Source organism: Quercus suber, unplaced genomic scaffold, assembly GCF_002906115.3.
Source record: "Quercus suber isolate HL8 unplaced genomic scaffold, Cork oak 2.0 scaffold_128, whole genome shotgun sequence".
NCBI classification, from domain to species: domain Eukaryota; kingdom Viridiplantae; phylum Streptophyta; class Magnoliopsida; order Fagales; family Fagaceae; genus Quercus; species Quercus suber.
The window spans coordinates 984,745-1,002,953 of NW_027069591.1; the positions used below are offsets into that span (position 1 = coordinate 984,745).

The window sequence follows — 18,209 nt, forward strand, 5'->3', positions numbered from 1 at the left end:
TCCAGCAACCTCATTTTTACTCTTCACATCAGAGAAAAGAGAGAGAGAGAGAGAGAGAGAGAGAGAGGAGAAAGAGAGAGGAGAGATCGGCTTGGGCCTCCACCGCCGCTCCAGCCACCACTCCAGCTGCCGTTCCAGCTCCAGCCGGCACTCCAGCTCCAGCTGCCGCTCCAGCCGCCGCTCCAGCTACCGTTCCAGCTCCAGTCGCCGCTCCAGCTCCAGCTGCTGCTCCAGCCGCCGCTCATCGTCCTCCCCACCACCAGGCTGGGTCAGATCAGCTTCGTCTATCTTCTTCTTCTTCTTTTTTTTTTTTTTTTTTAATAATCTTGTTCTGATTCACTTTTTTGTTACAATGGAGCTTAGATAGGCTTTCATGCTCTTGATCTGTTGTTTTTGTTTTGATTTTAGATTTGTTGTTCTAATTAAATTTGTATTTTTCCCTGTTCTTGATCTGTGATTGTGTTTGTGTTTTGATTGGTTACCGTTTGAGAGAGAGAGATGAACAGAGAAGAGAGGAGGAAAGAGAAAGAATTTTTTTTTATTCGGCCGGGTATTTTTTAAGATGAAATAATGGTTTGGAGTTGCTACAGTGTTCTCTAAAACAAGAGAACTACTGTAGCAACTTCAAAATAAAATTTGGAGAATCTGCGCGTATGGAGAAGCCGCTGGAGCATGAACAGTGGCATTTGGTGCTCCAAAAATAGATATACAGGGGCTGTTGGAGATGCTCTTCTCAAGGAGGGATGTTCTTGAAATTTAGGGTTATATAGTATTAAGAGTTTAAGCTTATTATTTCAAACATGAGCTGAGTTTTGGTTGGGTCTTTTCGTTTTTTGGTCTAATGAGTTTGAAGTTGTTCCCGAGTAACTTAATTAAACTATTCTTTTCTCATATATAGTAAACATCACGACTAAAATTTTTAGTCCTTCGCAAATTTAAGCTAATAATTAATAACTAAATTATAATTGGAGTTGTATTGTTTTAGTATATATAATATTATATATACTTAAATCTAGTCTCATACACTCTCGAGCTTGTTTACAAAATACATTACTATTTGAATTTGGTTTGTTTAATAGTTGAGCCTAAGTTTAGGCTTGAACTTGGCTCGATTGTTAAATAAACGAACATAAATAAGTTTCTTCCTAACTAATAGTTTAATTAATGATTTTTACATAACACAGAAGTTTTAAATTGAAATTTTGGGTCAATGAACAAATGCTTTAAATTAAAATAATTTCGGATTTAGAATAGTTTTTCTCAACCCAAATGTCTTTCCTTATTCTTAAGTAAGTGCATCATCCTATCAAAAAAAAAGTAAGTGCATCAAAATAGACCGAAATAAACCATAATGATAATAATAAATGCTAAATTTCAGCTTTTACATATTGTATAGAATATAATAACAAAATAAAACAACCCATCATAATTTCATGGGAATGAGATACCCAAAACAGATTAAAGATTTAAATCCAAATTTTAAATTTTAAAATTTAGAACTACATAAAACAGTTTAGAAGACTCCAATTTCCATGGAGGACTTGAATTAATGAATATAGCACCCTTCAATTATTTAATCATGTAATGTGAGTCGTGCCACACTATTGTACTACACTAGTGAGACAAGACAAATCGATTACACCAACATAAACATAAATTTGAAGACAAAGCCATTAGCAAGTTTTTAATTGTACGCCAAGATTTTGGAAGACAAACACTCAAGGGTCATGGACACAAGACACACAACCCAACCCAACACAACAAAATCCGACTTAAGAGGAAACGATCCAACGAATATCTATATTACTAAAAGAACTCGGAATCCTAATAACCTCAGAGTTGGTTTCTAAAACAACGTAGGACTAGGACTCACAATTCAAACCGTCCGAGACTGAGTTAACAAAATTCTCCCTTCCTCTGCTTGTAAAAAACTCAACTAATTAATAAATTAATGTGATATTACATAACTGAATTTATTAATAAAAACTCTATGTTAGGTACTAAATTAACAAAATTAACTATTTCACCCGTTTTCCATGGTTAAACCTCCATAACCAATTTCGAATCTGACCTAGTAACTGTGAAAAATCAACACAACACACATAATCCTTATGACTCGACCAAATGGAGCTTATCAAGAAATATTATATATATATATATATATGGGACTTTAATTGGAAGAATTAAAAAGTTGGGACTGTTAGCGGGAGAACATTTTTCCCAAAAAGCTTAAATCTATGTTATATTAACCGCTCTCTCTTGTCATTATTATTTAATGTGGGACTAGCTCAATCTAAAACATGTCTAACTAATTGCTTGAGGTGATTTTTTAAAATTTATGCTGGCTTTTCATGAAAAATAAAAAAAATAAAAGTAAAAGAAATCAGTCTATGTAGTCTAATCCATAAACCTATCAACTATCTAATCCATAAACCTATTAACTATTAAACTATTAAAAGTAAAAGAAATCAGTCTGTGTAGTCTGTGTGAGTGTATTTCCTTATCTCATCCCTGTTTCCCTATATATGTGTGTGTGTTTCTCAAATAAAAATAAATAATAAATAAAAAATTAAACTTATTAGCCATGCAAACTGCCTCTTTTCTCTTCATGACTCTGAGGNAAAAAAAAAAAAAAAAAAAAAACTTTTTCCTTCAGCATCACCTCTTTTGAACCAAAACATGTACATATTATTACCATTATCCCCGTTTATTAACTGCTTACATATACGAAATGGAATTGATCCAGCTATAGGATGACTTGCAATATATGATGACACACCATCAGCAAAAAATCGCTTTCTATGAAAAAGGATCCACCTTTAAGGAGAATCCATTTGATGTGTTGACATATCAAATTTCTAGATTTTTTTTTTTTTTTGAAGGGCTTGCACAGTGGCTGTTCAAAATAATAAAAATACTCCCTACACTTTAAACAATAGGGTATGTGATAAAGTGGAAAACTTAAAGCTTAACCCTCTTTTGGGTCATAGAACAATCATTGTCAGAGAAAACACAAGTCCGTATTTCGTGGGTGTATATGATATGAATGTCAAGTTGGAGACCAAATCTAATTTCTTACATGACATGCTGATTCTAAATTGTCTTCATACCATCTAATTAGTCACAAAACTGCAGTCTGAAAAATCTTGGTCAATACTAAATTTTCCCATGAGAAGTTGAATGTGGTTTAGAGACAAAACACAACCAAAATATTGAAAAGAACAAACAAGAAAGGGCACCTGCTGCAAGAGTGGGCTTTGCTGTTGAGCAGAAAACTGCTTATGATTTCCTCCAGAAAGAGGCGGCATGCTAAGAAGGGTACTGTGACCTTGTTGTTGCACTTGTTGAAGGCGTTGCACATATTTCTCCCGCTGATCAGGTGCAATTTCGGTTCTTCCACGAAATTGGCCCTGAAAAGGAAGATAGCTTAGCTCCAATGATCATCCATGTTTTTTCCAAGAAATAACATCACAAATTGCTGGAAATTTTATTGGACAATCTTATAAAGGTCATAGTGCAGATGTGAACTGAAATTCTTTTGCGAAAATCAACATCAAAAGGCATAAAGACCACTTACTTTAACCACAAAGAATGACAATAATGACCACGAAGTAAAGAATTTTTTTTATTGGTAACTTTACACAACAAGTAGGTTTTGAACTCACAACCTTCACCTACACCCCTTCTTATGGCCCAGAGGTGCCATTTGAGCTAGACCCCATTGGCACCAGGTACACTAAAGAGGTTAGGGTTATCATAATGAAAAGCTCTACAAACAAAGTGGAGGAGCAAAAAAAAAGGATACCCGAAGTATCTTATAGTAGACAGTAATGTTGCGAATACTCATACTACTTGGAAAAACAGTTCTTTAGTAAATAATTTGGAGTATTTGGAATAATAGACCACAATTGAGCTAGCTTGAAGATTTCCTCAAACCTTAGTGGTTACCAAAGCATCAGAAAAATGATCATCGTTTGCTAATATGATGAATTCATGTCCAAATTACTATCAATGTTAAAGCATTTTGTGTGTAAGCCTTGTGAATAGTAGAATTTAGACCAAATCAATATTTAAGCATTCATTAGGATTCCTGCTTCATTTAACACATTTTTTTATGATACTAGTCACACAAAAACCCATGCATACACACACACAGGTCCAAAAAGGAAATTACAGACAGAACCATTACTGGTGAAACTTACGCAGAGATCCAAATGCAACGGTCCTAATAATAACTGTTAAAAAGCATATTTTAGAACAAAAAAGCAATAGTTCCACAAACTGTTAAATTGAACAATACATATGAAAGCCTTTGCTTGTACAACTATGAATTTCCAGTGAGCATAGCTACTTAGTATAAAACTCTTTTCCTTCTTCTTTTTCAAAGCTGCTGCAGTGAGACTAAAGCATAACTGAGGTATGACACAGGTCCTAACAAATTTTCCCTAAAATTATTACATCTTTTTTTATTGATCAGTAAGTTAAATGTACAGTAGCAGGTATTAAATGAACAAGAATATGTATTATATTTTTAACTACAGATATTTTCTGACAACCCCCTATCAGCCTTCCCCAAAAAAAACAAAGTTAACAGCCAGACATCAACCACTCAAAATCAGTTCAGGTTAGACAAAAGATGGGCATGACCGCTTTAATCACCTCTTATCTTACAACCTCCACTTGTACTTTGGTTTTTTGGAAATTACAAAGTATTATCCATTATTGCTCTTAAATTGATACATGCTTAACATTATATGAAAAAATAATTTCTTAAAAAAATATGTAATAATTAATTAATATATGTATCCCCGTCATGTCGTGTCCTAATTTTTCAGAAATTGTCATATCGCTATTTTCATGTCCGTGCTTCCTGGTCGTAGATACAAAAAGCTCATCCATTAAGCATGTCTAAATTACTCAAATAGGAGAAATATTGAACTAGGTCAGCAATCAACATAGAATCTCAACTCCATCTCAGTCGGCTTTTTTCCGTACAAGTACCATTTTTCACTTAAGCATCACCTCCTCAAAATCAATATTATGTCCATACCTAGACATAATTTTTTTCCCTACTCAAGACTAGAAAAACTTATACCATCTCTATATTAATAGCACCACTCAGAACACCAGTTGCAGAAAAAATTATACCTCCCCCAACTTAATGGGACTAGACAACATACATCACCAACACTACCACCACCACCAAACAGAGGTAGAGCACAGTGACCCGTATCACCTACATTGTGACAGTAAGCGAGAGGCCCCATCCCACTTCAGGACAGGTGCACCTTAAGTGGAATACTTTCATTATATATTTTTATCTTATCTGCTTTTTTTTTTCTCTCATTTTCTCTTGATTTCATCTATATTTCCTTCTAACTCCGCCTAAGCCTATGCTTAGTATCACATATTTTGTTCAGAGACAGTCTCAAGCCCAATAAAAGGAGGGTTGTGGTAGGTTGACGACTAGCATAAAATTAAGTCGCTCTATTATGAATGGACGTACTACTTGAGATGGTTTGGTAATGTTCAAAGGAGGGTAAAATTTGAAAACAAGGAGAAGGGAAATAGTTTAATAACCTCTCAAGATAAATTTTTTTTAAAAAAAATGATAAATTAAACCGCAAGAAATCAAATATGATTCTTCTTTTCTTTTTTTTTCTTTTTATTGGCGGGGTGGGGGGGTGGGTGTGGGGGTTGAGGGGTGAAGCAAGGGGAGGGGAGGAGATCTGTATAAATCTTACACAAAAACAAATTATAGATAAGCTACTCTACAAGCCCATACTCAGATGGCCATCAAAGATAAGCATTTAAAAGGTACAAAGTAACATACTGCTTCATTCTGATTCTGAAAGGTACTTCCAGTCCTCCATTGCATACCAGGGACCACAGGAGGGGAAAAGATTCTGCCACCTATAGTTACAGGATCACCAACATTACTAGTATCAATCAAGCCAGTTCCATCATTTGCCTTGGCAGCCTGAGGCAAAATAATTCTATTACTTAGTGGGGAAACCAAAGGCTGCACCATGCCACTACTCCCAAGTCTCTCATCAGCTCCTAAAATGTTTCTCTTTGCCATGTCCGAGGCTGTAGGGACTGCACCAACAGCTCCATTGGTAGGAACTACATTGCTAGGACTAAGAGGAATACTAGCTGATGGTTGGCTGGAGAGGCCACCTCTACCAATGCCCCTTACAAGTCCGGTATCAGAAAGAGATGGAGATGATCTGTGGCCAGGAAAACTATCTTCTTCCTTTGCAGCAGTAGGCAGACTCAAAGGAGAAGAAGAATTGACAGGACCACTGTTCTCCATGGCACCTCGAACAGAAGCTGAACCTGGAAGGCTCACTGTAGCAGTGGAGACACTGGATAAATTATGAACTGGAACAATAGGGGTTGCATGACTCCCAACTGGTGTTGATACTGCAGAAGAACCAATTACACTATTTTTGGCAGGTGGAGTTCTTGCAACAGTATCAGAATTACTATCCTGGGAAGCTGAATCTTCAACTTGCTCCTGGACAACACCCTGCTGATTAGGTGCAGCAGTGGCCTGGAAAGGAAACCATCACCCTTATTAAATGAGGAAAACAAAAAAGTAATTACAAGAGATAATGGGGGGTGGGGCATCAAAAAGCCATATAATTATACATAATAAAAGTCCAGCTCAAATAATAAAAACTCCCATGTATGAACCAGAGTTATTCACAATAACACAATGATAGTTGTTAATCTACTCAAAAGACTTCCTAACCATCCTGGTGAGAAAGGGAGGAAGGACTTATATGATATCATAAGACCAAAAATCTAATTAGTATATGGTTAGATGGCACCTCCAAAATGAATATAACACATATATAGGACTCTTTGACATCAAAACTGAACAAAATTCCGGCAACAATAGTCTATACAATTGAAAATCAACAAAAGGGACCCTTCAACTAGATGCACTTAACCTGCAACAATATAACCCACATTTTGTCACATATTAAAACTTAAAAGAAAAGAACGCCCGCACCGTGGGGGGGGGTGTTGCTATCTGTAATATAAATAAATTTCTTTGTTAATTCCAATGCGAAAATTGGAAGATGTATTGCGTTGGCCAAACTGAAACTTGAAGGAACCTACTGCTAAACATGCCTTGCCTCTTTTTTTGACCATCCCACTTACGCAAATGCTCTCAAGTCTCATATGAGGAGTAAGAAAGGGGGCTTTTCTGCAGCTACCACTGTACTTGAGAAACCCAAAAGAACTGCCATCATGGCGGACTGCAGCATTACTAACATACAAGCATGCAAGTTATCTAAGTTAATAAGAAATGACCATTATCAATCAATTAATCTAGGCAGTGAAAACGAACGTATTCAATGGCAGAGCCCTGGGAAGCTCCTACTAATTGGGAGCTTACAGTTTCATGCTCTATTTCATGCCCAGATGGGGGGGTTCTTTTCAGCCTTCCCTCACAGTACTACTTCACTATCAATCAGCCCCAGAACATTTAGCCTCAAAGGTGGCCCTCACTGATTCATATGGGATTCCACGTGCCCCATGCTACACTAGGTTATGACCTTTCTCTTTCATGATAAGTGAAAGGAAGAACCATTTTTATATAAAAAAAATCTCAATAAATGTTTTTCCCATCAAACCTAATGAATAATGCTCCTGTAATCAAAACAGTGAGAGTGCAAAGCTAGACCCTTTTTTATTGGTAAGTTACACACACATCCAGCGGGTTTTAAACCCATGACTCACCCTTCACCCATTGTTGTAAGAGGAGGAAGTGCCATTTGAGTCAAAAGTCATTAATCCATACCTTCAACCATATTGGTTCAGGATTAATGTCTTTGTCAAAGATACATAGAAACACTTACAGGCACTTGAGGTGCTGATGCTACCAATGATGTCTTCAAGCTAAGAACAGGTGTACCCTGCCAAAAACACAATTAAATTGGGTTTTCAGAGAACCTAATGCATCACCTCATGTCCTAAAGTTCAGAAATACTAACCAAAATGAGAGATATTTTGCCAAAAAAAATGGTAGGGCACTCCATAATAGACCAGGAAATGAGTTAAAATACCATAAAGAACAGAAAATTGAATTAATTGAATCTAGTACTGTCAAATCAATATGCCCTGAAATCACCCAGCCAAACTCTGATTTTGCACAGTTCTGGCAATCAGAAAAACCAACTCAACTTGGCCTATACTGAAGCTTATGTAGTTATGGCAAACTCTATTACTAGTCAAAAGGCTAATGTAAAAGGATGTCGGCTTCTCCAACTTATCAACAAAATAAATAAATAAATAAAGATGTCAGCTTCTCCGAGTTAACCTATAAATCAACCTCAATTGGAAGAGATATTAAATCAATCGTTTTAAAAAATCTACATGACAACAGCTAAGAAAATATCTTTCAAACTTCCAACTAGATATTCGAAATCAGAAAACACATACTGTGTGACAATAAAATAAAAATAATAAATAATTACCTTAACAAGACTGGGAGGACCAATTACAACCAAATCTTCAAGAGACTCCACCTTGTCTAATGGTAACGTGATGTAAAGCTCGTCAACATCACTAAATTCATCAAAATCCTCCTGCCAAAAATTAAAAATAAAAAAGTTAGTCAAAATAACTCTGAAATAAGAGATCTAAAAGGAAAGGTTAAACATATATTCCTGATTAAATAGGATATCACATGGGTAAAAAATTAAAAAGAGGCATTACAGAAACTCTTGACAGAGTGTATTTCATCTAAATTAACTGCTTACAATAGCAATGAAAAGGGAACAAACTTGAATATGAAGCACTACAGACCTGATTACGGTCCACATAGTCTTCCAAAAAGTCCTTAACATCATTAACCTGCTCAGGACTCAGTTCATCATTATCCAGTAGCCTCAAGATTAGTTCCAACTTCATAATATGAGCCTTGTGCCGGGTAATGGATGTCTCTAAATGTGTCTGCCATACAAAAGAACCAAAAACTGTTGAGGCTCAGGAAAAAAAAAACAAAACAAAACCAACAAAAAAACATTTATAGAGTATGTGTTTGTCCTACCAGTCTTGGTGGCCTAGTCTTTCCCTTCTTAACAGATAGCCCCTCCAACTCAGCTTCAAAGCTATCAATCTGAGACTCCAACTCCCCAACCTACTTAGGAACAGAATACATCACAAAATTATTTACTGAATAATATTTCAGATACATACAATAACAAGAGTAAGCAATCTGACCATGTAAAATGTAAAATTTATGTTGACAGATCAACATATTGTAGATTTTCTAAGAAGTTGCACTTACTAAGAAGGACAACAAAATGGTCCAAAATGAGTACAAACAAGTAACGAAACAAGCCATCGAATACATGGTGGAAAAAACAATTCGGTGACATTTAGCATGCACCATGCACAACACATGTAAGCTAGTAATGAAACAAGTCGGTAAATATGCATGCAGCATTCACAAACACATACAAGCTAGAATTAGACAAGTCATATGAATCAAAAGGCTTAATTTCATACCACATTGTTCAACCAATCCCTTGTCTCTGATTTAGCCTTCTCCCTTGGATCCTATCACCAAAAAATATAAGTAAAGTGATCTGCAGAAACTTTTCTAGCGGATTATAGAACTACTTTTTTTATAAGTATGGAATATAGAACAACATACACATGCTTTTGATGGGTAATAACTATTTATTTCACTTTAAGATGTAAAGTACAAGGTACACTTTATGTAAGAAACAAGAAAATGATTTCTAGAAATAAAAAACATAAGAGATGATCTTGTGAATTCGGGTGAAGATACTCCACCAGCTGCAAAAACAAACATTAACAACTACTAAGTTTAACAAAAAAGACCTGAATAATATGCTATTTGCAAACATTCTCCTATTTATCTTCCCTTCTAAAAAATGCATAACTGTGACATGAGAGGCAAAACAAGATCTACAAGTATATGTGGAAAGAAAATGTTGGAACCAAAACAATTCTCAACCCTAGATTTCTACACTATCAAATTTGCCCATGGTTAGACACTGCACCAAAAGCAATACAGCTCCAGGAAAGGTATAGTTAATTTATTCAATGGTGCCACCTCAGCAACCACTTTCACTATCCAAAATTGCTCCAGAGGAAAGGAAGGTCTGGAGCTCTATACATACATACAGATATACATATTGAAGAGAGAGAATGTGTGACAAGAAGCACGTGCATTGTGTCTGTCACCATCAAGCAAAAAAGAAGGCAAACTCTCATATTATGTTAGAAAAAACTGTATTAGCATATGCAAAGCTAGCAAACAAAGGTGAGCAATTTTCCCATTATTAAAATTGGACAAGACACAGGTCATTGCCGCTTGCAGATCTGTCATCACACTAGCCCAAAAAAGAAAGTCTTCAATTTGGAAGGCCACTTAAAAATCTTACAAACAGCATTTCTCAACTTTAACACAACATCAGGTCATCAGGCAAGGCATCACAAAATGTACTGCTTACAGTTTTAGGTTGTTGACCCAGTCCTTCTTTAGAGAATGCTTTTGTCTTAGTCTCCTTTTCACAGATCTTAAATCTTTCCATTTCACGCTCAATAAGTTTGCGAGCATCCACCAGAGCCTGCTCATAAGAGGCACTAACCTACGTCAACATGTATCAAAAGAAAAAGAATTAATTGTCATCTTCAAATCAAAAAGTAAATCCATAATTGCAATATTAACATGTTTCAGATCAATATATCATAGTCTACCCAACAACAACAACAACAACAAAGATATTTTGACATGTTACAAAGATTAATTGCTAGTTTGCTACTCTCACAAACAACCTAGAATTATCTCATATTAAGAACTACTTGAACATAAAATAAAAACAGGACTTAACACTCATTTTTTCAGTGTGATCAAACTTGATAAGATACATTTGAACTCATTGGTGACAACCAATGCCCAATAGTACTAGGCAGTGCATTTCCAATAAAAGAAGAAAGTTACAAAAAAATGCTAAATTACTAATTGCAACCTTTTAACTTTACCCTATAACTTCTATTCGTTTTTAATGTAGTCCTTCTGTCCACTTCTTCTTTTTTTCTTTTGATAAGTAAGACTACTTCATGCAATCAAACAAAGTGCCTACGAACGAGAACAAGGCAAGGAGCTGATCCCCCAGGCTCTCCACATCCCCGAAAGCTCCCTCCAAATACACCTCATCAAACACGACCGTGTCAAATTCCAAATGTCAGACGGTGTCCTTCCATTAGAAGGGTGCCCCAAAACAACATAATTTAGGTATTTTTTTTTAATTTCTAAAACTAAGACATTCTTAGGTCACCTATCAACACAATGTGACAGAATTACTAACATTGAATTAAAGTAAAATTTATAGGACTGAAATCAATAAATCATGAAGTTACAGTACTTAATTGAATTTCGAGCAAAGTTAAAGTGTGTACTTAATAATTTAGCCATAAACACAAAATTGAAAGAGAAAGAGAGAGACCTTCTTGTCCTTGATCTCGCTAGACTGAATCCATGTCTTGATTTGGTCTCTGTACCTCTGTAATTTCTTAATCTCCTTTTTCAAGTCCGCCTCGAACTTCTCCTTCTGGTTCGCATTATCCGTATCGTAAACCTAAATTTCCAACAACAAAAAATAATAATCAGTCAAAAACTCGAAGCAATTGCTGCATTAATATCACAGCGCAGATTGCGTGAATCGATGACCTTGTTCCAAATACTGTCGAACACATCGACGCCTTCTTGAACCTTCTTGAGAACTCGATCTATCTCGCCCTGAAGTTTGCGGCTCGCACCCATTTCTGGTTCCGAAAATTGTCCAGCCAAGAATTCTCAGGCCAATTCTATCATCTAAATCGCAAAGATTGTTGTGTTGTTGTTCTTACTAGTACGATTGTTTTCGGTTACTTTTTCTTATAGATTCTAATTCTAGGGTTTTTTTTATTAGAGTACTGTTTTTGGTTTAATGGTGCTTTGGAAGTTGGTAGAGGAGTGTCTGAATTGATGGATGAGTAGTGGGAATGGACATAAACGCTAGTTGCTTAGGCCCAAAACAAAACTTTCAGATTCTATCCGGCCTTTCAATCTTTTTACAGCTCCTTTTTTTTGGTGTAAAATATTTTTTTCCCCAAAATTTTTTTTTTATTTTTTAAAAAAAAGTGTTACCTGTATCACATTCTTACAATAAATTTTAATGGTAAGTTATTATTAGTTATAATTTAAATACACAACCAAATTACTTATTTATCTAGTAACAGCCAATAACAATCTACTATTTAAGATTTGTGATGAAAAATTTATGAAAATATTGTGAATATAGTATTTTTTTTTGAAAAATTTTTAGAAGATATAATTTTTTTTGGAATTATATTTCTTTTTTTATTTTTTGATAAATGGAATTATATTTCTTGATAATTTTTTTAGAAGTATATTTCTTGATACTTGGTTAAATAAAATGTCGCTCTAAAACTTTTTAAAAAAATGATACTCCATTCTTTTGAGATTTGAAGTAAACCAACACATAATTATTCCATTAATAACAGTTAGAGAATATTTCAATTTTTATAAGATTATCTTGATTGGTAAAAGCTTTTTTTGGTTAAAAATTAATTATTGTCATCAAACTTTAAAAAGTTCCAACAATAATTTTTTTGCACAACCCCAATATAAAGGAAAGACGAAGAAGGTTTTTTTTTTAAAAAAATAATTTGATATATACAATGAGGAGGAAGATTTGAACCTATGCATTTTCGTTGAAAACAATATAATCCGTCAATTGAACTACCAGTCTATAAAGTTCTTAACAAACAAATAAGGTATGGTTAAGCAACCATGTAATTTTTTTTTTTTTTTTTTTTTTTTTGCTTCATTCCATTAGGAATTTTAAAAAAAAATTGTTTAGAAATGACGTTTTTTGAAATAATTGCAATTTACCACCGCACACCCTTAATGCGATAATCACTTTACAAGTATAAATACTTGTGGGGTGTATGGGGTAAGGGCCGGGATTCAAGTCTCCAAGAGGAAGCTTCACACACATATACACTTAAATTAGGCTAGAGTAGAATTCTATATAAAAGAAATAATTGCAATTTAGGTTGGGTGGTTTTGGTTTTGGATTAAAATTTAGCAAGCACGGGCCTATAGTAATGAACAATTCTCTAGGTTTAAAGTTTATTCTCACAATTTAGAATCAAATATATAAACTAATTATTTTTTACTTTTAGATTTTTGGGTTTTAACAATTTCTTTAATCTAATTTGGTGATGATCTTTATTTATTTATTTTTGGTTATTATTATTCATGGAATGATTAATGTGTTAATTTTCTTGAAACTTTAAGGGAGGAAAACTGTCATTTACCTTAAGTTTTGAAGTAGAGTGTCAAGGGAGGTTTTTGTAATTTACCCCAAGATTTGTACAGAAATTTATTTATTTTCCCGTATTTAATTGTGTTTGAAAATTTATAGAAAAACATTGCTTTACATTTGGCTGATATAAAAATATCACAAACTTTCCAATATTTATAAATATATTGGAAATAAAAACTTTAATTCACCTCTTTAAAATATAAATACAAACAACAAAAATCAACCTAAAGATAAGAATAATCAAAATGAAATTATTCGAACTTTCTTTAATAAACACATTCAAAATAAGTTTGTGGGAGTGTCATTCCCACAAAAAATAAATTTCAAACAAAATTATTGAAAATTTACATTAATAAACATTGATGGTGAAGTAAAAATTGGATGGTCTCCAATTCATCCAAGACCAAAAAGGTCGTCTAAGTGCAAGAGGGTTGTCCAGCGTGAAGTCACCTAGACGACCGCCCAACACTTAGAGATTTTCAGAGTGAATTTATATCCAAAAGCTTATATTTCAAACGACGTTATACTATTTTGAAGTATGAGCAAAATCCTTATTCATCACTCTAACTTCTCACTAAATTCTTTACTTCTAATAGCAGTTGTAAAAGTTAAATCTGAACTATCTAACTTCCATCTACGTTGAGGAAGTTACTAAACAAGTAACCACTCCAAAGCTCACTATAAAAGGACTCAGCCATATCAAACTAAAGGAAGTTTTCACCACTCATAAAATTAGAATTCCTAAGTTTAAAAGAGAAAACTAACTTTAGCATCGAAGGATTCTTAGCTGATTCACCCCAGTCACCTTTGATCTTGTGCTTCTTTCTTTTCAGGCCTTCCAAACAACCACAAGCCCATTGAAGCCCAAAGCATTCAGCCTACTGATTTTCTGTACATCATCAGTTGGCATAATTTGTGGGAAGATTAAATTTGTGTTTTGCAATTTATCTTTCTTTGACAAAAGGCTGTATGGTCTAGACAAGGTCAATAGCCACTAGTCTAGGCTACCAGAAGAGTGGAAACGCTTCCAGCCACCCTAATCAACTCAACAGTCCGGACCTACTGTGCAACCGCCTTCCATCCAACAAATGCAGTCCATGGCAGCCGCCGTGGTAGAGTTAACTTGGGAGATCAATCAAAGAAAGCAACATCGTGAATTGTGTGTGGAAGGGCAAACTCAGAGTCAAGAAGCTAGAGAAGGAGAAAATGTTAAGCATGAGAATCATTCAAGGGGTACCTTTCACGCAGGGTGCCACATTTGAAAAAGGAGATGGATCAGATGAGGAAAGCCATGGACAAGAATAGGGAAAATCTGAGAAGGATGAATCATGTAGATGATTTAATTCATCGAACTGGTTCCCTTTTCATAACGTCTATCAACAATCATCCTCTGCCTTCCAAGTTCAAGATGCCTATGTTGGACTCATATGATGGAACGCGTGACCTATGTGATCACATTGCTACCTTCAAGACCATGATACACCTTCAAGGAGTTCCGGACGAGATAATGTGTAGGGCTTTTCCAACCACCCTTAAGGGACCAGCATGAGTATGGTTTAGTAAGATACCTCCAAATATCGTTAGTTCCTTTGAGGAATTGAGTAAGTTGTTTGTTAATTACTTCATTAGAGATCAAAGGTATAAGCGCTCCTCATCCAGCCTGCTGACTATAGAGCAAGGAGATAATGAAAATTTGTAATCCTTCATCACCCGCTTCAACAGGAAAGCCTTGATGGTGGATGAGATGAATGAAAAGCTGCTGTTAGTAGCCTTCCACATTGGAGTTAGTTTAGATTTATTCATCCACAAGCTCTATGATCAAGAACCACAGACCTGGCTGAACTCATCCATTTAGCCCAAAACTCCATGAATGTAGAAGATGCGATCATTGCCAAGAAGAGAAAGAGAGCAGAGCGGATGGAAGCAGAGCTCTCATGTCATTTTGAATAAGGCCCTCGTCCAAAGAAGGCCCAAATAGGAGAGAAGAAGGATAGAGACAACAGGAAGGCAGGTTCGTCTTCAAAACGAAGTATGTATTACACGCCCTTGAACATTCCGCTTGATCAAGTGCTTATGCAGATCAAGAATGACTCATCCTTGAAGTAGCTAGAGAAGATGAAGGGAAATCCTAATAAATGCAATAAGAACAAGTATTGTCGCTTCCATAAAGATCACGGGTATGACACGGACGAATGCTATGACTTGAAACAGCAGATTGAGAATATCATCAGGCAGGAAAAGTTGAGGAATTTTCTTCGACGATATCATAAGGATGAAAAGCTGAAGGGGAAGGTAGAAAAGCCATCGCGGTCCCTACTTGGAGAAATAAGAGTTATTGTAGGAGGAACTTCAATAGAACAATCTTTCAAGTCAAGGAAAACCTACTTGAAGGTGGTGTAGAACATCCAACTCTCTAGACAACCACTAAGGATTAAAGGGGCAGACAAGCAAGCTATTACCTTCACAGACAAGGATGCTAGAAGGGTCCATCATCCATATGACGATGCGATCGTCATAACTTTGCTCATTATAGACTACACAACTAGAAGGGTGCTAACAGATATCCTATATTATCTCGCCATCCAGTAGATGAGGTTTGGAAGAGATCAATTTCGTCTAGTAAATGCACCCTTAGTTGGATTCGGAGGAATGAAAATACAACTAGTGGGCACTATTACTCTACCCATCATGGTAAGGGCATATCCACAGCAGATAGCTAAAAAAGTGAATTTTCTCGTCGTAGATTGCTCATCTTCCTACAATGCCATCATTGGACGACTAACTCTGAATAATTAAAAGGCAGTGACATCCACCTATCACCTATCTGTCAAGTTTCCAATAGATTATAGAATAGGACAAGTGCAAGGAGATCAATTAACAGCTAGAGAATGCTACTTAGCCATGTTGGCTACGGGTGAGCATGTGTAGACAATGAATATAGAAGAAAGAAGGGTTGCTACGAAACCTACTGAAGTACTGGAAGACATTCCTCTGGACAAAAGTAACCATGAGAGGTTTACTAAAATTGTAACAAGCATGGAAGAGAAGACGAAGCAAGACCTCATACAGTTCTTAAAGAATAGCATTGATGTTTTCACATTAAGTCATGAAGACATACCAAAGATTAACCCAAGTGTCATTACCCATCATTTGAATGTGTATCCTTCCTCCAAGCTTGTCCGTCAGAAGAAGAGGGTTTTTGCTCCTGAACGAGACAATACTATCAAGGAAGAGGTCCAAAAGTTAACTGCGGCAAAGTTTATTCGGGAAGTTTATTACTTGGATTGGTTAGCTAATATGGTGATAGTCAAGAAGGCTAATGGCAAATGGAGGATATGTGTGGGCTTCACCGATTTAAACAAGGCTTTCTTCAAGGATAACTATCCATTGCCACGTATTGACTAGCTGGTAGACTTAACAGTGGGTCATAAATTGCTAAGTTTCATGGACATCTTCTTAGGTTATAAGCAGATAAGGATGGACTAGGTAGATCAAGAGAAGACATTCTTCATCACCAGTTAAGGCATGTTTTGCTACAAAATAATACCCTTTAGATGGGGCAACTTATCAGAGGCTGGTTAATCATATGTTTCGTCCGCTAATAGGACATAATGTAGAAGTATATGTGGATGACATGTTGGTAAAAAGCTTGGACGAGAAGAAACATCTGGACGACCTTCAGGAGACTTTTGACATGCTTAAACGATATAACATGAAATTGAATCTAAGCAAGTGTGCCTTTGGAGTTGCATCAGGGAAATTCCTAGGGTTTATGGTTTTACATTAGGGAGTCGAAGCAAATCCTAATAAGATCCAAGGAATATCAAGGAAGTCTAGTCTCTCACTAGACGAGTTGCCGCCCTTAACAGGTTTGTCTCAAAAGCTACTGACAAATGTTTACCATTTTTCAAGGTTCTCAAGAAGGCATTTGAATGGATGAACGAATGTCCGAAGATCTTCTAAGACCTCAAGGCCTATCTCACAACAGCTCCTCTACTAAGCCCGTTTATACCAAGTGAGGAATTATTTTTATACTTAGCAGTGTCCCCATATGCAGTGAGTTCAATATTAATTAGAGAAAAATGGAAGATACAAAAGCTTATTTATTATACAAGCCGAGCACTAAGGGGAGTAGAGGGACAATATCCTATGATGGAGAAGCTAGCTTTTGCACTAATAACAACTTCTAGGAAGCTAAGGCATTACTTCTAAACTCATGTCATCAATGTCTTGACAAATCATTCACTCAAGAAGGCAATGAACAAGTTGGAAGCCACAAAAGGACTGATCTAATGGGGTATAAAACTTAGTGAGTTTGATATCAAGTATCAACCAAGAAGTGTGATAAAGGCTCAAGCATTGGCAAATTTCATTACAGAATTCACTCCAAACCATAGTGATCTAGACGAGGTGGATGAAGCTAAGAGATGGGTCATCTATGTAGATGGTTCGTCCACACAATATGTAGGAGGTATAGGAGTTATACTGAAATCTCCAGAAGGGGATAAGTTAAAATATGCAGCTCGTTTACAGTATCAGATGACCAACAACGAAGTTGAATATGAAGCCTCCTTAAAGGGCTAGAATTGGCCAAGTCCTTAGGGGCAGGGTCAATAGTTGTCCAGGAAGACTCTTAGTTGATCATGCGTGGAACATGTGAAGCTAAAGAAGAACAAATGAAGAAGTATCTCAATAAGGTGAAGTAGCTTGTTAAGAAATTTGAGGAAGCCAGTTTTCTTTAAGTTCCAAGGGAGGAAAACGTGGAAGCAAATGCCTTAGCAAAGGCAGCATCAGCAGATGGGTCAGTGGACGAGTATGACGAAG

General features: G+C 35.8%; 1 protein-coding gene across 3 annotated transcripts; it reads right to left on the minus strand.

Annotated features, from left to right (window-relative positions):
- Positions 1-2,916: 2,916 nt before the first annotated feature.
- Positions 2,917-12,052, minus strand: LOC112040556 (uncharacterized). Of its 3 annotated transcripts, none has more exons than XM_065776111.1 (10): positions 11,723-12,052; positions 11,499-11,630; positions 10,503-10,619; positions 9,529-9,579; positions 9,068-9,157; positions 8,824-8,970; positions 8,493-8,603; positions 7,875-7,931; positions 5,834-6,556; positions 2,917-3,410 (listed from the first exon to the last, which is right to left on the minus strand). In XM_065776111.1, the coding sequence occupies exons 1-10, from the start codon at positions 11,813-11,815 to the stop codon at positions 3,114-3,116; spliced, it is 1,818 nt and encodes a 605-aa protein (XP_065632183.1). In that variant the 5' UTR covers positions 11,816-12,052; the 3' UTR covers positions 2,917-3,113. The 3 variants fall into 3 exon arrangements, with proteins under 3 accessions (XP_065632183.1, XP_065632182.1, XP_065632184.1); XM_065776110.1 differs by having other exon boundaries at positions 10,503-10,640; positions 11,723-12,051; XM_065776112.1 differs by lacking the exon at positions 7,875-7,931 and having other exon boundaries at positions 10,503-10,640; positions 11,723-12,050.
- Between the last annotated feature and the right edge of the window lie 6,157 nt (positions 12,053-18,209).